Source organism: Anabas testudineus, chromosome 18 (assembly GCF_900324465.2).
Source record: "Anabas testudineus chromosome 18, fAnaTes1.2, whole genome shotgun sequence".
In the NCBI taxonomy this organism is placed as follows: domain Eukaryota; kingdom Metazoa; phylum Chordata; class Actinopteri; order Anabantiformes; family Anabantidae; genus Anabas; species Anabas testudineus.
In genome coordinates, this window is record NC_046627.1 from 23,769,708 (window position 1) to 23,797,420 (window position 27,713).

Consider the following 27,713-nt stretch of genomic DNA (forward strand, 5'->3'; position numbering starts at 1 on the left):
TTCCAACTATTCAGAGTTAGCATCCTAATAACTTAGCTTAGCACTGAATTAGACTAAAAATAAAGACCTTTTTTATAAAACACAAACAAAACATTATTTCATTATTTTATTTCAAGAAAGTAACATCGATTTATTCCATTATAAATATTATTACACACTGAAAATATGCTACATAAATGAAGCAAGGAGATTTGTTATTTCTGGGAAACATCAGCTTGGATTAGCAAAAGGACTCCTTCTTTCTCCATTTCTGTCGTTTAAAAATGAAATATTGATGTTGTGTCAATGATAATATTGTAGATTATCCAGAGCCAGTAAACTCCAACATAGTTAATGGCAGTTTGAAACCAGAAGAAGACACAGTTTGTTTACGTGTTCATCTCATTGCTTTTTGATTATCCATTAATTGTTCCTTTTGTACATTTTCTTACGACTATGCTTGTAGCCTCTGTAGACATGATGATTATATTATTAGCATGAATAGTTTTGGCCATGATAATTGTGGAGTGAAAATCTGATATTGTGACAGTAATACGTAGAAAACGTGAAATGCTCGAACTGAATCTCAGATCATCTTTGTCTCAAAAGATTGTCTCAAAAAAGGAAATGCATTCTCTTGTAATATATTACTCCCTTTAATGAATAAATGAATGAAAGTAATTGTATTATAGAAGAATCTTTTTTTGCTGTACAAAGAGGCCCACGGGTAATACGGCTCATACACAATACAAATGCAGAAAAATATGCTGGCAATGTCAGATATGCTATTGAGCTCATCCACATAACAATCCTGGTTAAAAATATATATTAGTCAAAGTCTTGACCTTTGTTATGTCATTCACAATAATGGTCGTTATATACAGATGCCCAAATCCATACACACTTACAGTAAATATATATAAATATTCACACATGTCTACATACAGTGCCTTTACTTTGTAATCGGACTGGTCATCCACCTCTTGTATCTCTATACAGTACATCCATCCTTCATCCAGCCCCCTGAGCTTATTTTCTTGCTCTCTCTGGCTCTCATCTCCTCTACTGGCCCGCTGACCCGGTGGTATCATCACTATCAACTCCCTGTGGAGAACCTGGAGTGGATCCTTCAACTGACCCCCCCTCTCGTTCTTCCTCTGCTCCTCTTCCTCCTGCTCTCCGTGCAGCCTTCCCCTTAAGCAGAGGACTGTTGGGGTGAAGTGAGTGGATGTGGATCAGCAGCTCGTCCTGAGCCCCTGCCGTGTGTCCACACTCTTCGCACACGTACAGCTTGTTGCGTCGCTCCTTGTACGCGTACTTCAGGGTGATGCTGTGGATCTTCTTCATGTGGGACTCCAGAGAGCAGCGCTGGGTGAAGGCCTTGTCACAGAGGGTGCACTTGTACGGACGGACTCCTGCAGGAATTATTTAAAATGTCATAAGGTTTCTAGGATTTAAAAACAACCGTGTTAGCATTAGAGTGTGGGATCATGGAAGGGTGTAGTGTGTTAGTACCTGTATGTGTGCGTACGTGTCTCTTGAGGTCAAAAGTGTCATTGAAGCCTTTGCCACAGAAGTTGCACAGGTGCCTTTTGGTCTCGTTGTGACACTTGACGTGTCTGTTTAACATCCGCTGGTAATGGAACGTCTTCTGACAAACCTACAAGACGTGATCACAGCACAGTCAGTGTCATTTCACTTTACCAACATCCACTTCTTCTTCACTGCCTTTGTGGGCGCACTACTTTGCTTAAATCAACATGACTGCACACACGTTAATCAGCCAATGAAAAGGTTTAACCTAGCGGCACGACTCATGTTGCTCGTGCATTACAAACAAAACGGGGATCCACACTTAAAAACTTGGATTTACCCAAAACTTGACAGGACACCTGTAAACTGCGTTGAGATTGAGGAGCATCTATTGCTGAATATTAGTCTTACGTAACTAAAAGCGTATGTTAACTACCAATAATGTCACTCACCAAATATATAATTGATAATATCTACTTGACTTTACCAGAAATGTTAACCAACACGTCAACCAACATTTCGGCAGTTAATGGAAACTATTTAAAGTGCACATTCACGTTGTTCCAGTCTTATTGGCATACCTGGCACACATACTCTCCTGTTGTCCCCGCCGATGAACTTTGACTTTGACCTGTTGATCTGGTCACCATGGAGACCACAGGGGGAGGGGTTGGTGTCAAGGCCACAGGCTTCAGAGTGGTGTGTGGGGTTAAGGGTGGAGGTGTGGGAATGACAGGAAGAGAGAGATGAAGAGACGAAGGATCGGTGGGCAACTCGCCTGTAGTTACCTGTGGTGGAGAGGGACGTGTCTGTTGTTATAAAGATGATACTGTGCTTAATTATCACCAAGGTTTCACCAGCACTCTAATAGAAATGATGGCTAATATAGAAATACAGTTAATTTATATAACTAAAGTTACCCTATTAGCATTTAGTACATTAACTATGGGCTGGCCCTGCTTATTTTCTCACCTTTATTTTGGATCTAACGTATGTGGAGCCACCCTGCGCCCGCCTCCTGACATCTGACCTCTCCTCTGGCGGAGCCGCCGGGCTCTGTGGTCGACCCAACACGGTGCTGGACGGCAGTTCAGCACGTCTTTGTGTGTCGGATACAGAGTGTTTGGTGAGGCAAAGTGGTGTGGCTTCAGCGGGGCTGGCTTCAGCCTCCATCAGGACGGACGGAGGGAAGATGGAGACTTGAAGAAGAGACATGAAGAATTAGTGTCATTGTCATGTTCCATCAACTGAAAAGTTAATTTTCTGACAAAACTCTGCTGTTTATCTTTGATTTCCATAGTAGTATATCCAGTTGGACATGAACTTGGGGGTTTAGGAAAAGTATTTTCTGACATTAAATGACCCAAATAATAATTAAATGATGAATGAAAAAAATAATAATTTGATGGCAAAAATAATTTAAACGATTTGAAGATTAAAAGAAGATATTATTATGATTACTAATTCCACCTCTTTATTATCACATTCTGTGCACTGATAAATCAATAGAATTGACCAGAAAATGACCTCTTTAATTATCACAGCTTCATCACATGTTATTTACGAATGTAACTGCAGCTTTAAATCTTTTTTTTAGTTGTGACAAAAAAGGGACAGAGGGCGAGAAAACAAGGAAAAAAGAAAGAAGGAAACTAATGAAGATTTTTTTTTTTCTGTCCTACAGAATTTCACAACAGGCAGTAAACCTGCTGCACTATATTTACACAATCTCTCAATTAGCAAACACACAGACCTCAATATGTGTGTGCGTGTGTGGGCATGGGTGTGCACATGTTTGACCTATTGTTTTGAACAACTTATTTTACACGCACACACACGTGCCCACGCACATACACACATTACCATTACAGTTAAACTTGCCTGACCAGACTGTCTTGCAGCACCAGCTCCGTACCTTCCTCAAACAATCCACCTCCGCAGGGGTGGATGTCTGCCTGCCTGCCTATGTGTGTATGTAGGTTTGCATTTGCCGGTTGTGTCTGAGCACTTTATAAAAGGACCCCAATGAAAGAGTCATAGAAACTACTGAGCCTCCAATATCAGTACAGGTGTGTGTGTCTTTTTAGGTAGCCCAATGGCAGGCGTGGTCCAGCCCAGTGAAGACAATGAATCAGTTGAGTCTGCAGGGCCTCAATCAGATAATACTCAAATGTAAATGCAAATGAAGCCCTGCAGTGAGCTTTAAAGATGAAAAGACATAACAGCCGATCTGTAAACTAGCAGAGGTAACGGTACGCTGTGACACAGTGAAGGCTCTGTGTACAACTCAACATTTAATTTATGTGGGAGAGCTATCGCTCAGAGAACCTCTGTGGATCTCATTATGAATTTCACTGTAACTCAGGCAGGTTATGGTTTGAAAATGTCTGTATTCATAAAATACAGCCCAAGATTTGGCAAATAATACACAGATACATGTACCCTTTTTTTTTTGTTCTTTCTTTTTTTTGTAACAGGTAGGTACTGCAGGTTTTAATTAGAGCTGCAGTTTTTTGGGTTCAGATCCTCACTCAGCGGATGAACGTTGTCAACTAACATGAGCTCCATCAGGGATTTTACAGTTACAGCCTACAATAGCCTGTTTTAAAAGAGGACTAACAACGATAGATGTGTAGAGTTAATGCTTCTTGTGTTCTTTCGTTATAAATCCTGACATCTTTACGAGTGAGACTTTACCATGTTGCACGTTAAATCTTTCTTAATTATTACTGTCTGGTGATAGTTTCTGTGGCGACTGCTGTTGGTTGGACATTTAATCTCATCTTGTATTGTTTGTTCACCCCTCCTTCCACCCTCACCAATGAATAAGGTGTGTGTGTGTGTGTGTTTGTGCGTGAGCGCTTGGGTAACGTGTGCCTTTGGGAGGTAGGGTGAGGGGATTCAAACTACCCCAGTGTTCTTACTTCAACGGGGAGAGAGAGAAAGGGGGAAGCTGTGCTGTTTGAACGCTTTAATATTTTCTTTCTAACCATTTAATGACGCTCAGCTGGGAGAAAGAGTCAACAATTGGTAGATAACACAGGGTGTGAGTCCATTTAAGTCTGTGTGTGTTTTTGCGTGTTTGCTAAAGGCGTATGCAGCAGTAGGCTGTCTGTAGGGTCCGTTACATTTCCTTCCATTCAATAAACATTAACTTGGATTGGAAATTAGAAACCGTTGGCGTAATTATAGCTTGAGAAATAGACTATTTCAGGGTTAAAATTTTTCCCTTTGATGCTAAGAGTAACATGAAAAAGATTTACCAACAGCCTAAGCTTAGTTTTGTACAAAAAAACTGGAAACAGGGTGAACCAGCTAGAGCAGTTCTGTCTGAGGGTAACAAAATCCTCCTGTCCAGCATCTCTAAAGCAAACATGTTACATGTCAGATGTTTTTAAAGACTTGAAGGTTTTCTACTGGATTTAGATCAGCAGACACGTTCTTCTTTAAACACTCTTGTTTTTTGTTTGCAGTGAGTTTGGTGGAAATTCCTCATTTGCAAAGCTTTTTGAGACTTGGAATCATCTTTTCATGTATTTAGGTTTGCAAACTTGTATTCATAGGACATAGCATCTATAAATGCCATGCCCTATACACCTTTTGGGAATTGCCATTGCACTTTCTAAATTAATGTGACATTTTTAATGTAGTCTATCTAAACAGTTAGTTTTTAAGCATACATAAGTATAATATTAAGTATATGTCTTTAATTATACAGATAAATATCATATGTATTCACACACACACACACACACATATACACACACACACACACACATATATATATATATATATATATATATATATATATATATATATATATATATATATGTGTGTGTGTGTGTGTGTGTGTGTGTGAATACATATGATATATATATATATATATATATATATATATATATATATATATATATATATATATATATATATGATCATATAGACTATACTTACTTGTCTCACAGTTATTGTAAGACGATACAATTTTGAACGAGTTGATGTTTTTGTGATTCTGCACAGTGACGCACTCGACTTTGTTGCATCCTGTATTTACAGTACATGCATGAAAGTGGTTTGTGTCTTCTCATCTACCTCTTGGCAAGAAAGCAACTTACCAAAATGACAGGCTATTCATTAAATAATAATGCGGAAATTAAAATCCGCCCAAACACTGTTTGTAATCAGGACTTTTATCAGTAGATTGGCAGAGTGTTCTATTTTGTTCTTACTTTCTTTTCCCAATAACAACACCCTGGTTATTCAGTATTTCAGTTCATCAGCACTGTAATATTATATTTAAATAACCTGTAATGAGAGACAAATTGTCTTTTATCTATGTTTCTTCATGTTTACACCTCAAAGTTTTACGCAATTCAACAAATGACATCCACTATCAATATAGACCTGCATCTACAGTGGCTCCATTTCAGTCTGTTTGTACTTATTTCCTTTTTTCAGCTTTTGATTTAGAAGCTGACTTTTTACATATCTGCATTTCTCTCTTTTGTCATAGTTGTTGTACTTCTAAACAATGTTATGTCTGATCTCACATAAACCAGTAGTTGATGAAGAAATACTAGTGTTATGTGAATCAGTGCGCAACAATGAAAACCCAACCAGACGGCAGAGGTTTATTGGAGACTGATGGCCTATAGGAAACAGGCCCTGACACATGTTGGCGGTCTAAGAGATAAAAATAAATCCCTGCACCTACACCCACACACAGAAAATTGTCCACACCAATTGTATTTTGCATTTGCATGCACGTTTTCAACACGCCTGTTTTGAGAGCAATTATCATACTCCTCTGCGTGTGTGTGTGTGTGTGTGTGTGTGTGTGTGTGTCTTTCTGTCAGACATAGAGAAAACACGCGTCAGGCAGGTACATCAAGTAACGGCACATACCAGAAAGTTTAGCTGAGACCGTTGCTGGGTTTGGTAAGGAGTGTTAACTATGCGTAATTACGCACAACAGCTCTTGTTGTTTATTATAGAGATGGATTCTCAGAGGAAATAAGATACTTTAATGAAAAAAACACCTGTCGCCGATTATTACAGATTCGTTGTCTTTGGTTTATGCCTGAGGTGTTTACAACACTGACGAATAACCAATGCTACAGGAGTGAATCTAAGTAGACTAATTGTTGAAACGGTTCCATCGTCTGTTGTCTCTGTGTAAATACCTATCAACACTTCAGAGGCATCATGTCTTCAATGGTTGTGTGTTTGCATTAAGATTGATTAATGTTGTTTTCCAGGGCCCTCGGTTGCCTTTTAGAAGTGTTCCGGTTTGAAACACCAAAGAGGATGTAAAAGTCAATGATTAAAAGTTAACGGTGATGAGATGAGGAGAGAAAGACACACAAAGAGGGGGGAAGGGTGGACGCGAAGGAGAGAGAGAGACAGAGCTTCGGGTTTAGGGTGTAGTCCGTTACTTGTTATCTGATACCGATGTGGTCTTACAATAAAAAAAACTCCGCCGATGGCAACAATGGGGATTGTTCTCAGGGAGAGAGGGGGAGACAGAAAAAGAGTTGTTGGTTCAGAGGTGGACTTGTCATTTTAATGCAAAGTCGGTGGCAAACACACCTTAGCTGAACTGAAAGACGACAAGCTCCAATTTGACAGTCAACACGTCAGCGCCTGCACCTTTCAGTTACAGCAGCCTAATCAGAAAACATGTGTGCCATATAATATAAAGGAGTGGGCCGTTAACCCCATTCACGGTTTCACTCATAGATTAAGAAGCCAAATGTGTTTATTTTATTTTTAAACATGTGAGACTTGCTACTGCTAAATCACAACCCTGCAGTGAGAGCTCAATGTACGTGCTCAGTGCCCAAAGCTGCGTGACCATAGGCTCCATTATGATTGAGCTACACAAGTCAGTTCAGTACTAAGCTGTACGAGGAAGAAGGCTGCAATCAGGGGTTGAAGGTCGGTATGTGAAAAGCAACGGGCCCTTGTGATAAGTTTATAGGCCCTAACAAACTCTGGAGCTGCTACATGACCGATATGACAACAAAAGTGCACACGCATGAACTTTAAAGGTTTCCATAACACACTTTATGTGACCACCACCTTGTTTTTCTAACACGTTGGGAAGCAAATTCTCATTTTTATTCAAATCAGGCTCACAACTTTTTGTTGCTGTTGTTGAGCCAACATAACAAAAATGAGGTTTTAATGAGAAAGAAATTAAAAATGCGCAACTGGCCGCGGGACGCAGGGCTGTGTGTTCACGGCCCGCTGTGTTTCCCGTTATTCGGTGGCCCCTCACTGCAGCCGCCCCGTTACAATCACTACCCCGACCCTCCTCGTCCATCCTAAACTCGCATTATTATCATCATTATTATCATTATTAGACACACACGTTTGCGTAAACGCGCCAAAAGACGCGCCAGGACTCGCCGACCCCCTCCATTTAGATGGGGTTTTTTTTTCTCTCTCTCTCTCAACAACAAATATGGCTCATTACAGCAGCGTGGACTCACCTGGGATGTAGACGTCCCCTCGTTCATGATCGGGGAGTTCGCTCCAGTTCCGCTTTCCCGGCGACACATTGGCCTTTTTCACCAAAAAGGCCCTCGGCATGCTCGCTTCTGTGAACCTCTAGTCCTTCTGGCGCAAACGCGAAGATGCCGGCGATCGCGTCGTATCAGCAGCAGAAAGTTCCCAAAGCAGGAAACTCCTGAGTGGGACGAAAAAAATGGAAGGTGTCGGTCCCCCTGCTCCGTCCTTCCTTCTTGCGCCTCTCTTGTCGTTTCAGATGCGGACCGCTTCTCTCTCCTCACGCAGTGAACGTGGTTTTCTGTTCCGGCACCGGATCAAGAAGTAAAGAAAAGTGTTTCGGCGTCGGAACAGGTGAGTCCTCTCAGGTGAGCAGCCCGGACAGGTAAAAACGAGTATCGCCTTCAGCGCCCTCAGATAACGGGAGAGAGAGTGTGTGTGAGTGTGTGTGAGTGGGTGACAGAGCGGGCTAAGAAAAAAAAAAAAAACAGCAGATAGCCCTGATCACACACACACACATATACACACACACACACACACTCAGTCGACAGAGGTGGGTCCAAAAGCAGCACAGGTACTCATTTAAAAAGCAGGAAACACACTACAGCGCGCATGCGCTTCAGAAATAACGGTGACAACAAGCCGGAGAGAGCCTGGGTTAGGCCTCAGTATACCTGCTGAACCGGTTTCCCCCTCCTCTCTCTGTCTGTTTCAGCCTTTCCATTCCTCTATCTCCACCTCTTCTCCATTCCTCTTAAAGGTGTGTAGACGCTGGAAATAACTGTGGGGTAAAGCACAGTTAGATGCACCCTTTCCTCCTGCGGATGCATGAGCACAACAATCAAAAGGGTTATGAGACTTTATTTGTTTTAACAACAGCCAGGTGAACAGAAAATAGAAGCCTGGAGAACAGAAAAGGTCTAGATACATTTCTCAGTGTAGGGTTAGAGTGAGTTAAACAACACGGGCTGGATTTAATGTCTTTGCAGGGTTTTACTATGTGGAGAGATGTTGCTCTGTCACCTTTGATACAAACACACCTACAGACTGATTCTGGTGCTGAGGTCCCTCGGTTACTTTTCTCATGTTTGTGCACCGTGAGTCGACTGATGGCTCACAGCATGCATTTCATCAGGTGTCAGTTTATTAGATACATCTAATACAACATTCCTGCAAACACTTCCTCCGTCATCAAGGTGATAATGTTCAGTGATGTTTACTTATAGCTGAAACATCTCTCTAGACATCATTACTGTAGCTTTAGCTATGTGCAACTAACTAATGTTTTCTGTTTGCACAAATCAGGCATATAATGTATTAATGGTGAGCACCAACATAAACGTCACTGGTAGAAGAAGAATTAAACTTCTGTACATTTACTGCAGTCTTCTTCTGTGCACTTTGGTCCAAGTCCTTTTACGAGTCAGATCAGTCAATGTTGAACAGATAACTTGTTCTCTGGGCTAAAACCGTTTTCTCTTTTAATTTGTTATTTAGATGGATTATTCAGGGGGAAATGATTCAATGCTGCCTTTATATCCTGTAGGAAATATCAACAGGAAGCGTGCTTAGATGAGCAAAAGGTGGGGTAAATTCAAATCCGTATATATTTTGATACTAGAGTTGCTTCAGGTTTAAACACATTCATTCTAAAGTGCTGACATAATGTTTTAAATGTGGATCCACTTTCTTAACTGTTCACTTTCTTCATGGGTAAGAACTGGTTACATTAGGTAGTTCTGAGATGAGCAGCACTTTCCTCTTCTATAACCGTATGTTCAGTTGATCAATTGCAAATAAATCTTTTATGATGATGGATTTTCCAAACAAACTTTGCTGGGTCAGGTTTCTCAAGATTCAAGTGTAATTATTCAAAATGTTATTAAGCCCAGAGGGAAATTGTTGTGCATTGTTTGATGGCCACAGCTAGAAAGGATTAAATGTTGCTGATATGACATTTATTTATTTACTGTTGCTGTGATTGTTGGATTATGGACTAAATGTTGCACATTTGAATATGAAACTTTGGCCTTGAAGATGTTGTAATTAGTGTTTTATAGACAAACAATTTGATTGAGCTAACCGTAGCTTATATTAGCTGTGCTGTACCTTCTAGCTGGTTACTACTTCGCGGCAGTAGTTTCACTGCACGTCTCAGTGATACTTAGTTAATTAGTTTAATGTCACTGCTAAAACGACAAATATAGGGCTGTAGGTATGTAAATGAGTCATTCAGGGATCATTGTCGGCCCCACCTTTCTCTCCCTGCTGTGTGTTTACAACCCCCCTCTGCTTTCCACTGATCCCTTGTCTTTGTAATAGATCCAACACACACACACACACACACACACTGGTCTCAAGAAACACCTGAAACCTAAACACAAGTAGAGTTGAGTGAAGCCTGCTGTTGTTGAGAGTTAGATATGATTGATTTTATCATGCGTGGACATTAAAAAATGAAGCTATCGCCAGGAGACTGAGCTACTTTCACCTTCCAGGACCTCTCAACTCCATCCCAGGACTGTTTTGTTCTGTCCTTTGTCCCTTTATGCTAAGCTAAGGTAATTAGCATGATATCAGTCTTGTCACCGATCTCTCGAAGTCATTTAGAAATGTCCCTGTTTTACATGAATACACGCTCACGTAACAGCAGGAAGGTTTTCTACTCGGTTTACTTTCAGTTTTCCTTACACTGATGATAATGAGCCTCTGTACGTCTGTGTCGATATTAATTAATATTAATAATAGTAATTTATAACTGTTACTGTTCTGTATTTCTGATCAGTTTGATGTTATGAATTCTGCTTTAATCTCAAAGACAAAGACATTTCCCAACTAGTGACCCTAAACTCTTGAATGGTAGTGTAGGGGTCGACCAGTTGTGTAAACACACTGTTGTTTGTGTCTTGTTTGTGTTCTGTGTGAATTCCATGAAAAGCCATTATATGTAGTATGTTGATTATAAACTAAAGCAGTTTCAAACCCTGGTTTTATTTATTTTGGATCTAATGTGTCAGGGAAACACTTTAACTATTTTCACGTGAACCTGGAATATCTCAGCCTTTTGTTTTAATGAACTTTTTGCACGTAGCATCTCTGGGACTTCCTGTAGATCGACACACACACACACACACACACACGTTTTTTTTTCTATTTGCATGTGCAGATAAACAAAATCCAGTGTCGAAAATAAACACACTCAGAATGCAAAACAAATGCGGCATTTTTGGGCTGAACAGAGGAGGAGAAGTCAGAGCCAGTTATAAAAGAGAGGTGTCTGGTGAGAGGAGTGGTGCAGGATGAATGAATGAACGGTATGCCACCCGGGCTGTTGGAGTAGTTTGGGTAGGTGAGCTGCCCCGCTCCCTCCTCTCTCTTCATTTCTCTTGCGGCCCCTTTCTAACTGTCATTGAAACCTTTTTTTTTTTTTTTACATCACCCTTAACCCCTTTCTTGTGTCTGAATGATCTTTTGATGTGAGTTTTGATAATTAAGATGGCCAAATATGTTACCGTTGCCTCCTCCCTGATAGGTCACATAGAAAGTTACAGGGGAAATAAAGACGCATGAGAGGCCAGTTTTATTTCACAACACTTACACTTTGTCTCTTCTCCTGTCTCTTACACACTACTGTTATTAACTTATCTTCCTGCTCTAATCATGTCGGATTGGAGCATACCCTAAGAGATAATACACACTGAGGTGTCCTCATGAAAGGAGATATTTTTCTACATTAAGACACCTCTGAGTGGATTATTACTGCTGTATATAAACAATGCGCTGTCTAAGAGCCATGAACTGGGGAGAAAAGGTTAATGCTACGAGTGCATTGTGCAACTAATTGTAGATAATAAATGTTTCAACATTCGACACGTTTCCAACAATTCCTCTCTTCTTTCATCCAGATGCTGGTGAGTGGACAGTCAGAGGAGGCTGTTTGAAGGGAGCTGAGGAAGGGAAGCTAAACATGATGTGGGCATATTTCCCCATCCCACACCCTGTGTTAAAAGCCCCTTTGCAAGTGTTTGGATCTGCCTTTGGTGACTCCTAGTGGGGACATCAAATGTAACAGTGTGGCAGGTAGGAACCCAGGATAAAGATATCCCTTTTTTATTTTCAACTTGATTACATGATGTGGAGAATAAACAACAAAACAAATAAAGGCAGTAACTTTTGGCTTCTATCTATCTTCCTAACAACTTTTCCTGTTAAGGGTTATGGGGAGTGCTGGATCCAACCCCAGCTCTCCTTGGGTGAGAGGCAGGGTGAACCATGGACAGGGCAGCGGCCTCTTACAGGGCCGGCACCATGTGGTAGGAAGCCAGGGTACCTGGAGACAACCCACACGGACACAGGGAAAAGCACCTGACAACAGTGGTAACCCCTACAGCACCGTGCCACCCTGTCCTAGCTGCGTGTAACAATAAAAGTAATTTGAACATAGACGGACAATTAAAATAATTATGACAGATGTTGACCCAGTTAATTGGCATTAAATTATTATTCATGACCGAACCTCTGTTTTCTCTCTCCTGTGTTTACCTTTGGATCATCTGACGACGTTCTAGTGTTAAGTCAACCCTAAAATTACACATAACATGTTTATACGTTTGATTTTTACAAAGCGGTGAAGACTTTTCCAACTTAAGATTCTACACTTGGGGCTGGTAATGTGGTTTTACCTGATAAGGTTTTTCTGCAGCTAAGGGATCAATCATCGAAACCTATAAGCAATTCAAAGTGCTGAGCTACACTTCCATACTGAATAGTGACAACATTTAATTTTTTATTGTTTTTGCTTATTATAACTGAAAAATGCACGGTTCCCTGTCTTTTTTGCAGCAGGATAGTATTTCATCAAATTACACAGTGAGTCCACTCACAGCTTGTAAACTGGCTGTGTAAAGATCATTGCACGGAGCCTAAAAAACAAAATGTTGATTATGAATATTTGAGCCACTCCTACTCTTTTAATCTATTTTTTAAAGGAGAAAAGGAGTGGCACCTTTTCGCCAACCAACTTCTTTCTGTTTATTTTTTACTTTCGATTCTCGTCTGTTGACTTCTTCTTTCCTCCCCCCTCCCTGTGTCTGTGTCACGTTAGTACTGAAGGTCAGTTTGCATACTTTTTATAGGTCCTGTTTTCTCAGCAATGGGTGGTGACGCTAGTCAGGTAGCATACCTGCGTGTGTGTCTGCAGGTGTGTGGTTGTTCCTACTAAGGAAAGCACATCTTACAGTAGAACTTATATTTTTACTCCAGTAAAGACGTGATGTGTCTGTGATACAGCAGAAGCCGTGAGCTGATGTGTGTGTTGCCGCTAAATGTTTTTCCCCAGTAAGGAAATGGAGGCAAGGACCTGCAAAGGCAGGAGAAAAAAAAGTTTAAAGGCTCAATGAGCTGGATGAAAGATGGCAATGACAGCTATGAAATTGACTTTTTCACAGCTATGAAGCAGAACGTGTCAGTCAGGCACCGCAGTCCAAATTCCACAAGTCGAACTCAGTTTCCAGTTATGTAACAATCCGTCATCACCTTTTCACATCTGACACAGTAACGCATGTGAGGGCATGTCCTGATTTTGGCCACTTGGTAGCAGCAGAAACAATTAATTATTAATTCATTCATTTTAAATCATGCTTTTAACGTCTCATTAAAGGCTGAAATCCAATATTCACTGAAGTTTTGACTTCTACCACGTCCACAGGGGATTGTGTGGCTCTCTAGCTGCTAAACGTTTCACTGGGTTCACCTGAGATCTGCTAATTTTGTTTCTCTGTTGTTTGTTGTTGGGCAGGTAGGTTTAGCAATGGCTTGGTGTTGCTGAATCATCTCCTGAGCTCCTCAGCATCCAGTGATAATTCTCCATTGACTCATCACTACAAATGATCCCACTCACATTACACGCACTCATCATCAATCAAAATACTGACTGTAGCAGCCAGAGGTGATCAGTTGAAATCAGAAATCTGAATTCTGTGCACAGCGGGGAAACGTGGCAGCCAGCATCACCTGACTTGCAGTGAGAGTCTGAGTTAATAGAAACACAACAGCACCATTGATTTTGACGGCAGATTTTCTGTGAAGTGAAAACGAATTTAAGATTGTGAGATAAATAAGTAGCAGGCTCACAGGTCAACTTCATACAGCAACAGCCAGTGTTTTATTATAGACGGGAAACTCTATGTCTCATAAATACTTTCTGTCTGCTCCACATCTCGACATCCAATCAATGTCTTACACCTTCCTCTGGCTCACACATTATTATTATTATTATTATTATTATTATTATTATTATTATTATTATTACTTGTAGACCCATTGAATTTCTATTTTCTGACACTAAGTTTTGGGTTGACTTTCATCACCCAGAGCAGTAGAGGGCGCTAAAAAGAAAGAGAAAACCAGAGAAGGAGACGAACAGGAATCATTCATGTGTTCATCTAAGATCCGCTTGTCGATGGGTACATTTCCTTTTCTTTCCAGCGACATTTCTTGTTGAAGTCGAGCCCTGCGCACTTTGGAAAACCTCTGAGCCGCCGAGTCGTCATGTCCGGGAAGAGAAGAGGAGCCACCGAGGTGGACGGTGAGCAGGAGGGACACGTCCGCAAACACGTCCGAGTGGAAGTCAGGAGACACGCAGCGAGGAGACTTAACGGTGCGCGCAACGCACCGCTATCCGCCCGCAGGCAGAGGCGAGCGGCGAGGGGACGAGGCGGCGTGCGGGACGCGGCGATCAGGGCGGGGGCGAGGAGACCAGCAGAGAAAGGAGCCAAAGGGCTGCAGGGGGGACAGATGTCCACCAGCAAGGACCCGGACAGACACGTAGCCGCACTGATCCTGGCCAGAGGAGGAAGCAAAGGGATCCCTCTGAAAAACATCAAGATGTTGGCCGGGGTGCCGCTGGTTGGGTGGGTGCTGAGGGCTGCGGTGGACTCCGACATATTTCACAGGTACACTGAGAGACTGGGAGGTAGGAGACACACTAAACATCTGCTTTACAGCTGCCCACTTACAAGCATCCTGTCTATGTATGAGTATTATTTAGTGTTTTAACACTTCCTGTGTCCTTACTCCAAGACTTCCAACTACTCCACATTTGGAGAATGATTCACAAACTAAACTAGAAAACTTGTTGGATTGATCCAACACTAGTTTTCATTGAGAGTGGGGACATTTCAATTCATCCTGACAGTATTTTTATACTAAGGAACAATCAGACATGACTTATTCTAATGCTGTGCACAGATATATGAACTAGTCGACATGTTAGACTAATGTAGAGTCATGATAACACGTGCATTTTCCTAGTGTGTGGGTATCGACGGACCACGACGAAATCGAGAAGGTGGCAAAATCCTGGGGTGCCCAGGTTCATCGCAGGAGTCCTGAAGTCTCGAGAGACTCTTCGACATCGCTCGAAACCATCCAGGAGTTTCTCTGTCAACACCCAGGTACACACACACACACACACCGCCTCAGGATGTGTAGTGTTTACAGCTGTCACAGTCTGATCCCAACTCAAGCAGGCGTCTGTTTAATTAGTGAGCGGGCACAGAGCGGAGATAAAGCAACTTTATAAACACACACCCTTTGTTGACTTTGCTTCCACAGAGGTGGACGTGATAGGCAACATTCAGGCTACGTCTCCATGTCTCCATCCCCACCACCTGGAGGAGGCTCTAGAAATGATCACGCTGCACGGCTATGACTCTGTGTTCTCGGTGGTCAGGAGACACCAGTTCCGCTGGCAGGAGGTCAAGAAAGCATGTGAGTCAACGGATGTGCCATTGTTCTTGTAGACCTAACCTCACTTGAAGTTTGTGTTGTCTTGAGTAGTTTCTGTGCAGTGCTACACTCGGCATTAAACACATAAAGGTGTTTAAGGTGATGCGTTTGTGGTCTGATTGTTAACGCCTCTCAAAACAAAGTTAAACTTGCTATGTCTAGTTAGCACCCCAGTTACATACACTGTTACATATGCTAATATTACCTCTAATGAAGTGACGATGGAAAACAGTGTCTGGATACTGCAGGTCTGCAGGCCTCAGCTTGTGTCTGTCAGGTAATACTTACAACTGGGTCACAGTGATAACCTGCCACTAACTAATCAACTAGGATGTAGCATTGTTTTCAACGTTTTCTGGTTCAAAAAAAGCCCAAATTCCTAAAATATTTGCCAGAATCTTCTTTAAACCATCCGAATAAATAAATAAATAACCAGAACCACTGCACAAAAACCATCATTGTACACCTGGATGAAGATCCCTGTATTACTGGAGAACCACTCCAGAGGCGTCAAGAGGTCAGAAAAGTTTAACCCATTGAGTTTTGCAGGATGGTTTTCAGTGTATTTGAAATGGTAGTGAGCAATAAAATGTGGTGGCTTGAAATCCACTCTAGCATTCATGCTATTCATTTTCACTAATGTTCTTTTCTGCTGAATAGAACTTGTCATGTGACATCCAGGGCTGTGCACAGGTTCGTGCTAATTACAGGGAAATGGAAAAGGGTTGGGTACTATTTTCATTAAGTGCACATTCATTATACAGTGCCATCCCACAATGTTTTGTAGTTTATTTACGAGAACACATCTGCATAACAAAGGCTGCCGACACACAAGGGCAGAAGAGAAATCAGATAACTCTTTTTGCTGCATGTATACTCAGATTTCCAGTAACCAGGTTTTTTGAGTGTATGTAAACGTGTTCCCCGATAAACAGAGAAACCTGAGTGTCAGTGCTGTTTACATGCAACATCAGCTGATGTGAGCCATGTCTCACACAAAACAGATCTCAGAAGACGATCAAGAGAAGGGCTACGGAGTGATCTCAAAGATAGGTATTCATCAGCCTACAGGTAGACGAACTGCAGATTTGATACTGTGGCTCCGTAGAAGTGGGTTGAGCTTTCTTACTATTCAGCTTTTGTGTCCGCCCAGATAAACTGGAAACCAAACTTCAGTTGTTTGAAGCTGTGTAGTAGAATGGACCTCTAACTCATACCCTTCATCCTTCTAGCCTGTGAGTGTACAAAGCCACTAAATCTGGACCCAGCCAACCGGCCGCGGCGTCAGGACTGGGACGGAGAGCTGTCTGAGAATGGCTCCTTCTACTTCACCAAAAGAGATCTCATTGTGAATGAGAGATGTCTACAGGTAATTGGGCAGCACAAAGTTGAATTATACAGTTTATTATACTGTACTTTGATATTTTATTACTGTATGTAATGTATTTACACTTAACTAAGATCATTTTTCGATTATTCTTTCCATTTGTGGATCAAACCCACTGTGAATTTTGTGGTTATGTTTTGATTAGTCGACTAATCCAGTTTACTTTCAAATAAATAATAAACATAATTTATTCTAGAAGAAATAGTGAATGTTAAAAGTTAAAATGTATGTTGAAATTTATGAATGAAGCATTTTAAATTTGAACTTTCACCTTATGTTGATTATGTTCATGTGCTGTTTCAGCTCCACACTTATACTATTTCTGTTATTTCTCCACTTTCCTCTCTCCAGGGTGGTAAAGTAGGTTACTATGAGATGCTGCCACAGTTCAGTGTAGACATCGATGTGGACATCGACTGGCCTGTGGCAGAACAGAGGGTTCTCAGGTGAGATGGACCCAAACACACAGGCCGTTACGAATTACTGTTTGTGTACCACCTCCTCCTTCTTTCCTCATTTGGTCGTTGCTCTTTTCAACAGGTATGGATACTTTGGTCGGGTCACACCTGAGGTGGTTCGGGTGATGTTCTGCAATGTTTCCGGATGTTTAACAGATGGAAGGATATTTCTCTCTTCATCCGCACAGGAGATGGTGTCTGTTAATGTGAAAGACACCACGGGCATCCGAATGTTGCAACGAGAAAAAGTGGAGGTTGGAATATGAAATGTGGCACAACTTTAAAAAGAATTAGCTCACATCATAGCGCCACACACCACTCTCTGCCTTGATCCTCCAGGTTGTGTTGCTGATCTCCAAAGAGGACCCTGTGGTTCGATCGTTGGGTAAAAAACTGGCCAAGAGGACGGGCTGCAAGGTCATCCGTGTGGGAGAGGAGCCGCTGGATGATTTGAAGCTGCTAGTGAGGCGGATGAAACTGAAATGGAAGGACGTGGCATACATGGGTAAATCATGGGGTACACTGGTGTTGGCATCGTAGTAAATAAGTGGTAAAATTAGAATAATTAATCAAAAGAAAATAAACACACAGCAGTTTACTTTTTTTAAGTAGTAGTTTTAAGTAGTTTATTAAACCAGAATAGCAAACAGGGGATTATTTTTTTGTGTGCTTTTATTATACTTTTACACAAACTATCCAGTTATATTTATATGTGATATTTTTCACTCTTTCTTTTCTCAGGTAACGATAAACCAGATGTCAACTGTCTGAACCTGGCTGGTTTGAGTGCAGTACCTGCAGATGCTCCTGTGGTGGCCATTAATGCTGCGAAATACACGTGCCACCAAGTAGGGGGAATGGGAGCAGTCAGGGAGTTTGCCGAACACATTCTTCTGCAGAAACAAAAGGCAAAGTCCCAGACAACGCAGGATCGCATCGACACCTGCAGCTCTTAATTTCAAATGATTTTAAATTTCAAATGATTTTAATTTCAAATGATTTTAATTGAGGTACGAGTGTATGGTGATTCCTCATTTCTTTTGGAGGTGAGGGAAAAACTGATGAAAACATTTCTGGATTTTATGAAGTCATGAAATGAGAAGAACACTTAAGAACTATGATTCTGTGTATCTTGTTTTTTATCGTCTCTAAACTCTAGTGCATAATCAAAACACTACTCTAAATGTGCCTGGAGGATCTGAAATCAGTTGGCATGAAACTATTTGAGTTGTGTTTGCTGAACACTGGGGACACTTGTGTTTCATTTCAGCTTTTATTTCATGGCTTTTACATTGAGGTGTATTAAACATAGCACACTGCACATTTTGTAACGGATTATTAAAATCTTAAGTGAGCAAGTATTGGAACCTGTGATTAACTGATGTTTATTGTGACCTGCTGTATGAGATTGTTCACAAAGTAAATAGCTTTTAAATGACTCTGAAGACTACATGTGTTGTTAAAATGAACATGGAGTCTAGTTAGCCGTCTGTGGGAGATAGCTAGAGAGAGACTGTACCACAAGAAGAAAACCTCCCATCAATAGTAAAAATGTAAAAATCAGACAAACAAACAGAGCTGGACTGATGAGACCAGTGTTAACCTCTACCAAAGCGATGGAAAGATCCAAATATAGAGGAAAACAGGAGACAGCCAGTCACAGCAAGACAGACTGCTTCTGTTTACAAAAATATCTGTGAAGATGAAGCGGTTCACTTTCATGTGTGGTTATAATGAGTGTTCCTGTTTAAGAATTTCTTTCTTTTCCATGTGTACTCCTTACACGTTGACCTGTGGATGAATGAAAACAAAACACAGAACAAAATAAAATGCACAACACCGCAATGTTGAATAACAAATATGTATTTATTATATAATTTAAATTAAAATATTTAGCCATTTCACTCTAATAGTTGGATACATTGATTTTCAATGTGACATGAATTGGTTGTGTTGTCCAGCTGAGGGCACCATACACCATAACTAAACTAGTCACTGACGTTACTTAACAAAAATGAAATACTTTGAAGACATTGTTATCTTATATTTACAAACCATGTAATAATACTGAATCCTGTTATAATGTGAAAATCTGCTTGAGAAAGAATGAGTGTATTTTTCATCAGTTTGTTAGGGTAATGTGTTCTCCCAGTAAAACCCAGGCTGTCCGTCACTCATCAACCAACATGTCACAACCAATACATCAATATACAGTTTTGCTCATAAGTTTACATAACTTGGCAGAATTTGTAAAAAAAATATTTCAAAAATGCAAAATGCAAAAAACATTTCTTTCCTTCAGGGTTAGTGGTCCGGAGAAGCTATTTATTATAACACAGTTTTGGTCTTTTTAAGACCACATTGACAAGTGGAACCATTTAATTGGCTGTGATCAAAAGTTGACATACCCTAAGAGGTTTGGCCTGATAATACATGTACATGCAGGTGTAAATGGCTAAAGAGGGTAACTGTCCACACGTGAGCCCTGTTTGCTTGTAATTATGGTCTGTGTATAAAACGTTAGTGAGTCTCTAAGTTAGTTAGAGTAAAACCTCTGGACCCCTGCTGGTTTCATCCAGTCCTGCACTGACAACAGAACTGTCAAATGACTATTTAGAGAAGGTGGTTGAACTTTAGAAAACAGGAAGAGGATACGAAAAGATATGTGAAGATCTGAGAATGCCAACTGGTATCAGAAAAGACTACAAGCTGATACTGATGCTAAAGGAACCAGTACACAGTATTAAAAACTGAGGGTATGCAACCTTTTGAACAGGGTCAATATCAGTATTTAAAATAAAAGAAACTTGTGTTGCCTGATCACTCGTGTTTTCTTTCTCGACTACGGTGTATTCAGATGTTTCATCTGTATAAAAAGAAATTCACAGACGTGCCAACATGACTTTACACAAAAACTAAGAGGTCAGACAGAAGTCTACACACGTGTATATGAAAACACATAAAATAGTTCTGTCACTCCATCGTGTTGACTGGTGTGATGATCAGCGGCCCGTCGTTCTTTCCTGATTTATTATTACAGGGGCTGAAGAAAGGGAAGACGCAATCAGTGAAGGTGTCGTTGAAAGTGTAGATGTGGATTTTAGCATCAACATTGTAGAAAGACACCTGTAGCCATGTGCAGAAAACAAAATGTTAATTGAATACAGGACTATTGTATTTAGAATACAGTCATTTGAAAACATCAAGATAGCTGATTGTTAAATAACCATTTTAGAAGAAACAGCAAGTAATCAAGTAATGTTAGATGTATTATGCTGCACCTGTCCATTCTCGAAGTCTACGTATACCCCAATCTTATGTGGTTGGAGGTTCGGGTGGACGTCTGTGGAGGGTTCAGAGAGAAAGGCGTATTTACTCCTGTAGGATGGGAATAAGAGGAAAGACAAGAGAAAGAAAATACAGTTAAATACAAGAAATCTAGTACTTCTAGTGCGCAACTCACATACCAACTCCAGACTTGATGCATATTTGAAAGCATTTGTTGACAAGTATTTTAAAAGGCTAAAACTGCTCTGCCAACTGAGATTTGTCACTGCACAAACATTTATTTACATTACACATAGTCATTTAGTGAGTAGTTGTGGTAAAATACTGTTTGGCTTAGCTTTAAAGGTGCAGTGTGTGTGGTGGCCACGTTAAAGGGTGCACCTACTGGAAGAATTTGGTTACATTTACATTTGGTCATTTGGCAGACGGTTTTATCCAAAGTGATTTACATGCGAGGTACAAGGTAAACAAAATATCTAGACCAGCTAGTTAGTCGATTTAGTAAGCACGACTATATTTAATATTGAAAATATTATAGTTACATTTTCCTTGTTGTGTCACCTGCTCCCTATGTAAAAATAATAGACTCATTCCAACCCAAAGGAACTAATTTAGCAATTGAGCATGTCACATTTTGATTATTAAAACTCACTTGTCTCTTAGGCTGAGGAACCAGAATCCATTGCTTGGGGTAACTTCAATTTTCCCTTTCCTGGTTACTGATTGTGTGGCAACCCCCAAGTCCCAATCTGTCTTCCCACCCACCTCCACCTTTTCAGAAGAAGTAAGACAGAGTAATACAATCAGTAACTGAAACACAGGCGAGGGTGTAGAAGATATTTGTGGGATTATAAAAGAATTGTAATGAAGTGAAAAGCATACATTCACAGTCAAAGCCCTTCGAGTTTCATACACACAAAGTATCCTTGGTATGTAACCTTGGTATATAACCTTGGTATGTAACCTTGGTATGTAACCTTTACCGACGGATTAGTAGAAGGAGCCTTGTTCAGAAATGTTTAAAAGGGAATATTTCAGCATTTCTTCCAGGGTTGTTCTGTTAATCTGTGTCACATTGGGTTTGGCACAAATTATGGAGCAAATGCTTCCTGAAAATATTTGAAGAAATGTACATATATTGACAAAAGCTGTGGACTCCAAGAAACCAATCTTTATTACAAGATCACGGTCATAAAACAATGATTAAAAATATGCCAGTTAAAATCAGATTTCCTCACGGTTATAAGAAAACACAAACTACATTTAAAAATATGTTCACGTGTAGCAGATATATGCAGACAGATGGGACACTATCCTGTAACTAATGCTCTTACCTCCCAGTAGTGTTTCCCAGAGGAAATCACCTCCCTTCCCAGGACGCAGATGATTCTGTCAAACCTCTCTGGATTGTTCGGCAGCAGGTGGTATCGATCTCCACATCTCACCTGCAGAAACAGACAGTTTGTTGACACAACACAGTCACACTGTCCATCTGCCACCAGTTTTATCACACTGTAATTTAGAAAGAGATGACGAGATGCCACGGTAAAGAATAAATTAACTGAAATAGGCGTCTTACACTCTTCATGTCCTCTGACAGAATCAGTCTGGGATGTGCTGTTCTGGAGTCCAGAGTTACATCCACTGTGAAGAATTAACCCTGTTTATTCTGCAACTAGTATTTGCTGGATGTGACCATAGTAATGTTTTTACTTAATTCAATCCATCTGTATGAATCTAGCATACCTGCATACTCCTGTACAGTCTTCAACCCTGCAGGAGGAACAGAAACAGTGTATGCATGCATTATGGATGGCAGACATTTGCTGGTTTATGTACAGTGTAGTCGTTTATTATGAGCCTGTCTGCGACGCAGTGGCAGTGGATACTCACTGGGATGTGTTTGTATTACACTGGGTTCCAGTATCGAGGCGGGAAAACCTGCAGAGCAACAAGGAGACATGAGCCAGGGGCTGAGCACCATAACTAAAAGACTCATTCAGGTAAAAAAGAGGTTGCTGGAGTTTCTCTGAACACACCAAAGTTTTCAATCAATGCCTGAATGTCACTGAAACTTCTTCATATTGAAACTAGGTAATGTCACAGATCTACAACATTATCTCAGGTGGACAGCATGACATATACAGTAACTGATCATTGATCATAGTGACTCCAAAGCTGCTTAAGGCTCTTGAAGAACCTTCAGTCTGGCTCCCAGTCACTGACCATTTTCTGCAATATTCTTGAGCTCGTCCTCGAACCTTTCCACCAGAGCTACCATCGACCTATAGATGGTCTCTGTTCCCAGATCAGAGTTCACTGACACTCCCGACCAGTCTTTGGCAGGTGGAGGACTCGAGAGAATGGGGAACGTCTGGGAGTTAGGTTGAAATAAATAAACACATGTCAGATGATTCAGGTTTCCAACAATGTCTGGGGAACCTGTATACATGGCTGTATATGCTCAAATTAAAACTTAGATTCTCCTCGACCTTGACACAATGTATGTGGTCATCTGATTGGGCGAGCTCAGCGAGGGCATTTTCTCTCATCTGCAGTTCTTCGACCTCCAACTCCAGCTGTCGGATTAAGGCTTTGGCCTGGTGTTCAGCCGCCCTGCGGCTCATCTCCATCACCTCCATCAGCTCTGCCTGCGAGCGCTCAATGGCAGACACCAGCGCAGAAAACAGGCAAACGCTACCAGCTGTCTCTCGTTCCACTGCCGACTGGGGAGTTGATAATATATAAAGATATAGTGAAGCAAATGGTGTGGCTGTTCCCCAAAGCCCTCAGTTATTGGCATTATACCTTAATATTTGTGAAGATACTTAAATTATTGGACCAAAATCTGAAATGCTTGTGGAAAAAAAACAGGCCAGTTAAATCTGGGACAGTAGGTGAAACTATGTTTGTGATAAAATGCTTCCAAAGAGATGACAGGTGGATGTACAGGTTTCTCCACACATGTCACCTGTTTACAGGAGTTTTACATACCTCCAGCTCAGCTATCGAGGCTCTGATCTCTTCGATCTTCGATAATCTGTGTCTGATCATGTCATGAATCGTCTTCTCTGACACATGCAGCTGGGCCTGCACACACAGAGCAGCAGGACTACCCTCGTGATCATGAGCACTGTGCAATTACATTTGTGACTCTAATGTCAGTGAGTGTTTCGATCCAATCATTTTTGTAATGTGGCTGTAGGGTGCCTGGGTACCGTTCACCAGGTAAAAATAAAGACCATTCTAATACAAAAGTAGGGAAATCAGTCAAACGTCTATAATTAGATTTACTCCATTCGTCCTTGATCGTTGCTACATCAACCACTACACTTGTGGTTAAAGCCAGTTTTATCTGGTTAAAACTAAATAACCAAGAAAAGTTAAGCTCCCAATGAATGGCGTTCAAACATCAACATTGATTTGTTCCTACCTTGGTGTCCATCCATTCATCTTCGATAGTCACTGTGTCGTGGTCTGGATGATCCTCTGTCTCACAGTTAGGACAGATACACATTTGGTCTGTCCTACAGTAAATCTGAAATCGGTCAGAGAGAGCTCTGCTTTGTCTGACAGCAGGACGTCAACAGGACCTCAAATTCATACATCAATCTTACTTATGCCTCAATAAATTACAAAGTGAGCTCTAAAAAGGTAAAAACCACAGGAAGCTGAATTCAGTGACAGGTATTTTACCAATATTCCTCTGTGGTGGATCTCACAGATCGGGAGGTTTTGGCTGCTTGCAGCTCCGCTTACTGTGAACCTTCTCCGGCCGTTGGCTCGAGCGAAATGTGAAGGAGGCAGAGGAAGTGCAGTCGTGTGGTTCAAGGCAGCAATTGGACTATGGTTTGGTACCGAAGAAGCCAGTGAGGCTGTGACTGGTGAACTGTCGCAACCTGGGATGGACTCATCTTTGAAGAAAGGAGAAACGTGAATTAAGAGAAATCCAAAGGAGGCTGGAGTGTTCTCTACATGTCTCTAGGAGCTGCTTACCTTCTTCATTTATGAGCTTGTGTTTTACTCTGTTACTTACTATTACGTTTGTTCTCTAACTACATTAATTACATGGCTCGTCCAGTTCTTCAACCCTCCTCTTTCTGGCCTTACTTAGGCTGACATCAGAGGATCAGAGTGTATAGAGGAAGTCGCTCATCTGTGATAGTCCCACTTTTGGGTGTTGTAACTAACATGTACGTTTGCTTTGTTTGATGGTTTTATAATGCATTCTACAGTTAATTATTCTTTGCCAATCCATCACAAGGCAGACGTACAGAGACAGACGTTCACACTGACACCTATATAATACTTGATGCTGCGTTCCAATGGCTGAAATAAATGTGAGATCAAGACGACACAGTCAGATTAAAATTTAGTCTATATGCTTTGTGTTATTCAGCTCAATAAAGGCTGTTTTATGAAATCAGATCACTGTAGGCAGAATATGAATTTTCCAGACAAACAAATTCAAGTTCCTCATTAAAGAGTTGACTGGGATTCTCCTCCGCATTTCGTCATTTGTCATAATAGACCAACCACCGAACTGATTAGTACTCTTCAAACCAGTGTTAGGATATCCTGTATTTTATCTTTATCTTTTCATCTTCAGGTTTTTATTCTAATTTGCTACCTTATGTGAAACACCTGTCAGAAACGACCAATATTGCTTCCAGGTTTTCTAAAAAGAGAAATCACATGACTCTGTCTCACCTTGTAACTGAGCGTCACAGGTCAGCGTCACCCGTGGCTTTGGCTGAGGTCGGTGCAGTTTCTTCTTCAGTTCATTGAATAAATTGTTCGATATGCCTCCATCTCTTCCTCCTCCGCCTCCTCTTAACGCCTTCTTCCCCCTCCCCACCTCTCCTCCTCCTACTCTCGTGGATCGGAACTGCTCGGTGATTTCTCGGAGAGTCCTGTTGATCTGGAGGTCTGGCCGCTTCTGGAAAGTCTTTTTACAGAGAGGGCACTGGCATACCTGAGAGAGGAAGAATGGATGGAGAGAAAGAGAGAGGAGGAGAGGAGAAAAAGAAATGAAAAAGTGACCAAAGAACAACATAAATACAGAGGAGAAGAGGTGCAGACCAATAAACACAGAGACACAACACACACCAATAAAAAAACTAAAATTAAAGAAAAAGAGAGAGGAATGTTGCAAAGATTGTACCTACATCATACATGCTTCAATAAAACACAACTACTCATGTTCACACTCACACACCTTCAGTCCGTCCCAGTATCTGCTGATGCAGCTCATGCAGAAGCTGTGGCCGCATGGTGTGGACGAAGGGTTAGTGAACACATCGAGGCATATGGAGCACTGGAACTGCTCGTCAGACAGAAAGCTCCCATACAAGGACATGCTGTGGGAAGAAAGCAGAAAGATAAACAGAGGTCATACAACGATAGCCAGCAAGCTTGATTTGAAAACCTACTGTAACACTAGTGACACATTGATAATGCTGCATGTGTTCTCATTTTTACTTGATCATGTGTAACACGGTTCTTGTTCAGCTGGCGCCACACATCAGATAAGGACGGCTGGAATGAAGTGGGGCAAGATTCAACCCTGTATTTTCTTGTGGAGGACATAAAAACACTCAAGATGTTTTATGTTCTAGTGACAAATTATTTTCATACATCACCTGTTGAATCAACATGCACAACAGTTAACAAATGAGTGTCTCTCCATACTTGACTCTAAGCGTGTTTGTAATGGTGCCATGTCTGTTTTGGAATCGCAGCTAAAGCACATGCCAGCACTCATATTTATATAATATGGGATTATTAATATAAACACATTAAGACATCAAACATAGCCGGAAATAAAAGAAATGATTAGAACCAATACACGATGTCAGCTGTAGACTAAACTTTCAGAATAAAGCAGTCGATTAACTATCTTTGGGTTTTGGACTGTCAGTATGACAAAACAATTCAAATGTTGAATCTTGCAATAAAATAAAAATAAAATGAAATAAGTGATTAAAAGCTGATACCTTAGTGCAGGTGAGATGGTTCCAGTCTGTAAACTCTACTTGTTGTGTTGTTTCTTCTAATGACCTGTGTCTCAGACTGTTACAGGAACGGTGACACTGTCAAATATAAAGGTGTGTGCACGTGTGGGTGTTTACGTGGGGTTTGTTATTTCCCAATGGAAAACCTGCTCATCGTACTCTCTGTTTTTGACCTACATTTAGAAAAAACTGTCAGCAACATTTTTCTTTTTTTTTGGGTCAAGTGACAACAGCACTTTAAACAAAAGCAGCATGCTATCATGCTCCCTGTGACAGTGACTTTGAGAAATAAGTCAGCCTGCTCATAAGATAAGTAAATCAAAATAGAAGAAGTCAGTAAGAGTATTGCTCTAAGACATGAAATCTAATCTTTAACCTCATATGACAGTGGTTAAAACTGGGACAACCGTTACATTAGGGACGACTGTGGCTCAGTTTGTAGGTCAGTCACCTACAAACCCCAGGGTTAGTGGACTGAACCCTTCACACTTTAAATGTGGCTGTCTGCTCCAATTTACACTTCAAACTTTGTTGACTTAATAATTGTTACCGTACCACAACTCTAATAGCCATTTATGGGAAATCATTTTAATGTAACATAGTGTGTACAAGTTGTACGTGACTGAGATTCAGCAATGGCATGAAGAATAAAATTAGCACTTCTTATCTCTTGTGTTCTGGGCCAGGGTTTTTCACAATCGACACAGAGCTGTGGGAAACCTGCTTTTTATCACCTGCATAACCGCGTGTGACTGGCCT

At 41.0% G+C, this 27,713-nt stretch overlaps 3 protein-coding genes and 1 long non-coding RNA gene across 7 annotated transcripts; 2 read left to right on the forward strand and 2 right to left on the reverse strand.

Moving 5' to 3' along the window:
• Nucleotides 1–92: 92 nt before the first annotated feature.
• Nucleotides 93–8,534, reverse strand: ovol1a (ovo-like zinc finger 1a). Its single transcript, XM_026352973.1, has 5 exons — nucleotides 8,004–8,534; nucleotides 2,485–2,711; nucleotides 2,094–2,300; nucleotides 1,495–1,639; nucleotides 93–1,394 (listed from the first exon to the last, which is right to left on the reverse strand). The coding sequence occupies exons 1-5, from the start codon at nucleotides 8,101–8,103 to the stop codon at nucleotides 1,042–1,044; spliced, it is 1,032 nt and encodes a 343-aa protein (XP_026208758.1). The 5' UTR covers nucleotides 8,104–8,534; the 3' UTR covers nucleotides 93–1,041.
• LOC113157465 lies at nucleotides 8,285–12,816 on the forward strand. Its single transcript, XR_003298487.1, has 3 exons — nucleotides 8,285–8,373; nucleotides 11,925–12,099; nucleotides 12,233–12,816. It is a non-coding gene; the product is annotated as an uncharacterized LOC113157465 (long non-coding RNA).
• A 1,607-nt stretch (nucleotides 12,817–14,423) lies between these two features.
• On the forward strand, nucleotides 14,424–19,913 carry cmasa (cytidine monophosphate N-acetylneuraminic acid synthetase a). The gene is made up of 8 exons (XM_026352971.1): nucleotides 14,424–14,972; nucleotides 15,331–15,473; nucleotides 15,634–15,789; nucleotides 17,040–17,176; nucleotides 17,546–17,640; nucleotides 17,735–17,906; nucleotides 17,992–18,157; nucleotides 18,394–19,913. Exons 1-8 carry the CDS (start codon nucleotides 14,569–14,571, stop codon nucleotides 18,606–18,608), a joined length of 1,488 nt encoding a protein of 495 aa, XP_026208756.1. The 5' UTR covers nucleotides 14,424–14,568; the 3' UTR covers nucleotides 18,609–19,913.
• LOC113157461 (zinc finger protein RFP) lies at nucleotides 19,783–27,044 on the reverse strand. 4 transcript variants are annotated; one of them, XM_026352968.1, is made up of 16 exons: nucleotides 26,937–27,044; nucleotides 26,422–26,515; nucleotides 26,159–26,300; nucleotides 25,651–25,915; nucleotides 24,637–24,851; nucleotides 24,374–24,478; nucleotides 23,935–24,030; nucleotides 23,433–23,666; nucleotides 23,167–23,314; nucleotides 22,834–22,881; nucleotides 22,687–22,713; nucleotides 22,520–22,584; nucleotides 22,275–22,385; nucleotides 21,593–21,711; nucleotides 20,934–21,030; nucleotides 19,783–20,778 (listed from the first exon to the last, which is right to left on the reverse strand). In XM_026352968.1, the coding sequence occupies exons 2-16, from the start codon at nucleotides 26,427–26,429 to the stop codon at nucleotides 20,626–20,628; spliced, it is 1,833 nt and encodes a 610-aa protein (XP_026208753.1). In that variant the 5' UTR covers nucleotides 26,430–26,515; nucleotides 26,937–27,044; the 3' UTR covers nucleotides 19,783–20,625. The 4 variants fall into 4 exon arrangements, with proteins under 4 accessions (XP_026208753.1, XP_026208751.1, XP_026208754.1 ...); XM_026352966.1 differs by having other exon boundaries at nucleotides 24,637–24,854; XM_026352969.1 differs by lacking the exon at nucleotides 26,422–26,515 and having other exon boundaries at nucleotides 24,637–24,854; nucleotides 26,937–27,034.
• Nucleotides 27,045–27,713: the final 669 nt, after the last annotated feature.